The 2,128-nt window shown below is 45.2% G+C and overlaps 1 protein-coding gene across 1 annotated transcript in view; it reads left to right on the top strand.

Moving 5' to 3' along the window:
* Positions 1-2,128, top strand: part of LOC106816560 (protein RFT1 homolog) — a 14,177-nt gene that overhangs the window by 732 nt on the left and 11,317 nt on the right. Inside the window, 1 exon segment of the mRNA XM_014821183.1 lies at positions 1,072-1,277. Within this exon segment, the coding sequence (XP_014676669.1) occupies positions 1,072-1,277 (206 nt within the window).

Below are 2,128 nucleotides of genomic sequence, written 5' to 3'. Positions count from 1 at the left end.
GATTTGTTATACAGTAAGTACAGTTGTATGCAGTAAAATCCTAGAGGCTACTGTCCCTTTAACAGCTTTGGTTACGTGCGTGTCAGGTGTCACTGGTCGTGCCCTCACTCCCCACGATAATTAACCCCTGCGATATAAAAACTTATTGTTAATGCCCGAGCAAAAACTTGGTGGGCTCGGGCCTCAGGGGTCGGAACTAATTTCTAACGCTGCCGGCTGCACGGGAGCGATTTTTTCTCGTATCTTCCAAAATTTTCGCTCTCGTAATTGTTGTTACCAGAGCGCTTTGAAAGCTGACGGGAGCGAAATCGCTCGCCGCTCCCGTGTATTTTTTTCGCTGTCACAGACGTTAGTCACACAGCCTGGTCGGGCTAGCTGTACTGATGTTAGCTCTAGAAGTAGACTAGAACTATAGTCCTTTGCAATGCGCAGAGCGAAGGGCTATAGCATAAGCTATAGTTCTAGAGCTATACTGATGTTAGCTCTAGTACTATAGCCCGCTTACATTAACTGCCGCTGGCAGCGTTATATTGTAATGTACTAAAAGATGTAATCCTGTGCACCACATTACAGCATACTACTGCTGAGAGAGTCTATGTCCCCCAGGGTACTACCGGAACGTACCCTGGTACTACCCGGTATCTAATATGCCGGACCGTACCTCGCCTACTCCACTAACGAGTCTAGGGAGTCGCCTACGCCTACTCCCTAACCCTAACCCTGACCCTAACACTAACCCTAACCCTGACCCTAACACTAACTCTAACCCTAACCATATCAAATAGTTACCAGAGTACGTTCCGGTATACCGGACTGTACCCAGGGTACTTTCCGGCGGTACCCTGGGGGACATAGACCCTATGAGCCATACTACCTTTCTCTCATCAACTTCTACCCGCTCTATCGCTTTTCAACCTGTTCAGTCGTACCTCTCGATTCTCTATCCTCTCCCTACCAGTACCAGTGACCTCAGCCCCTGTGAAAAAGCAAAGCCTGGTATGTTCTACAAAGGTTTGCGATGAGTAACGTCCGCTATTTGATGCTTTCAGCTGATGTTTCGTCTGATTTCAGCTGATGTTTCGTCTGCTGACGTTTGCGCTGAACGCGTTCATCGTTCGCTACATCTCGCGCGACACGCTCGGCGTCGTCAACGTGCGTCTGCTGCTGCTCTACTCCACCGCCATGTTCGTCGCCGGGGAAGCTTTCAGACGCGCGTGTCTCGGGGCGGCGACGCACAGCTCCCCCTGGAGGCAGACAGTCAACCTGCTCTGGTGCTCGTACGTGTTTTCGATTATTCCGATCATGTATTTTTTATTTTTATTTTTTTTTTACAATTTACATTATTTTATATTTATCATATAAAATTATGATATATAGTCATTGCTCATACGTATTTTCGTTTCCCTCCCTGCTATATATATTGTTTATCTGGTAGACTGCTACCAGGGCCGTACGCAGCAGGGGGGCAGCAGGGGCAGTTGCCCCCCCTAGAGATTTTCAGAGTATGCCTTTTAATGGGACAAATTGGGCAATAGAGGGTGTGGGGAGTACCTTTGCCCCCCCTACAGAAAATTTCCTGCGTATTTGCCCCTCTACAGAAAATTTCCTGCGTACGGCCTTGACTGCTACGTATCATTACTGCATCGGGGCGTGCAGTACTTATGTGGATTATACCCTCCCGGTTCATGTTCCTTGCCTTCTTACTGCATCTGGGGTAAAAATATATATGATGTATCGTATATATCGTATTAATTATCGTATGTCGATTCCCTTCCGGTTTAATTATCTGCTATGCATCGTTACTGGATCAGGCGTGCAGTGCGTAGCTGTCTGTGCCCGTCTGTTCTGCTTCTCGTGTTATCGCTGAGATTTATCGTGACAGCTTGTATTTATTCCTTGTTTAGGTTCAAATGATAATAATAACATCCAGAGTGAAATAGTACAAACAATTACACTGTATTTTATATTATACATTTATAGGTTATTTTACTTCCATAAAACTTTCTGTAAGTACTGACTACTCTATCTCTCTATTTCTATTTCTGTGCTTCTTTTTATTACTTGTTTAGGAAACAATTACAGTGTATTGTATATTGTACTTTCACACGTGTTATTTTACTCCTGGTAA

Source organism: Priapulus caudatus, unplaced genomic scaffold, assembly GCF_000485595.1.
Source record: "Priapulus caudatus unplaced genomic scaffold, Priapulus_caudatus-5.0.1 Scaffold1415, whole genome shotgun sequence".
Lineage (NCBI taxonomy): Eukaryota > Metazoa > Priapulida > Priapulimorpha > Priapulimorphida > Priapulidae > Priapulus > Priapulus caudatus.
The sequence above is the reverse complement of the archived record's forward strand: the minus strand, read 5'-3'. Positions and strand labels throughout refer to the sequence as shown.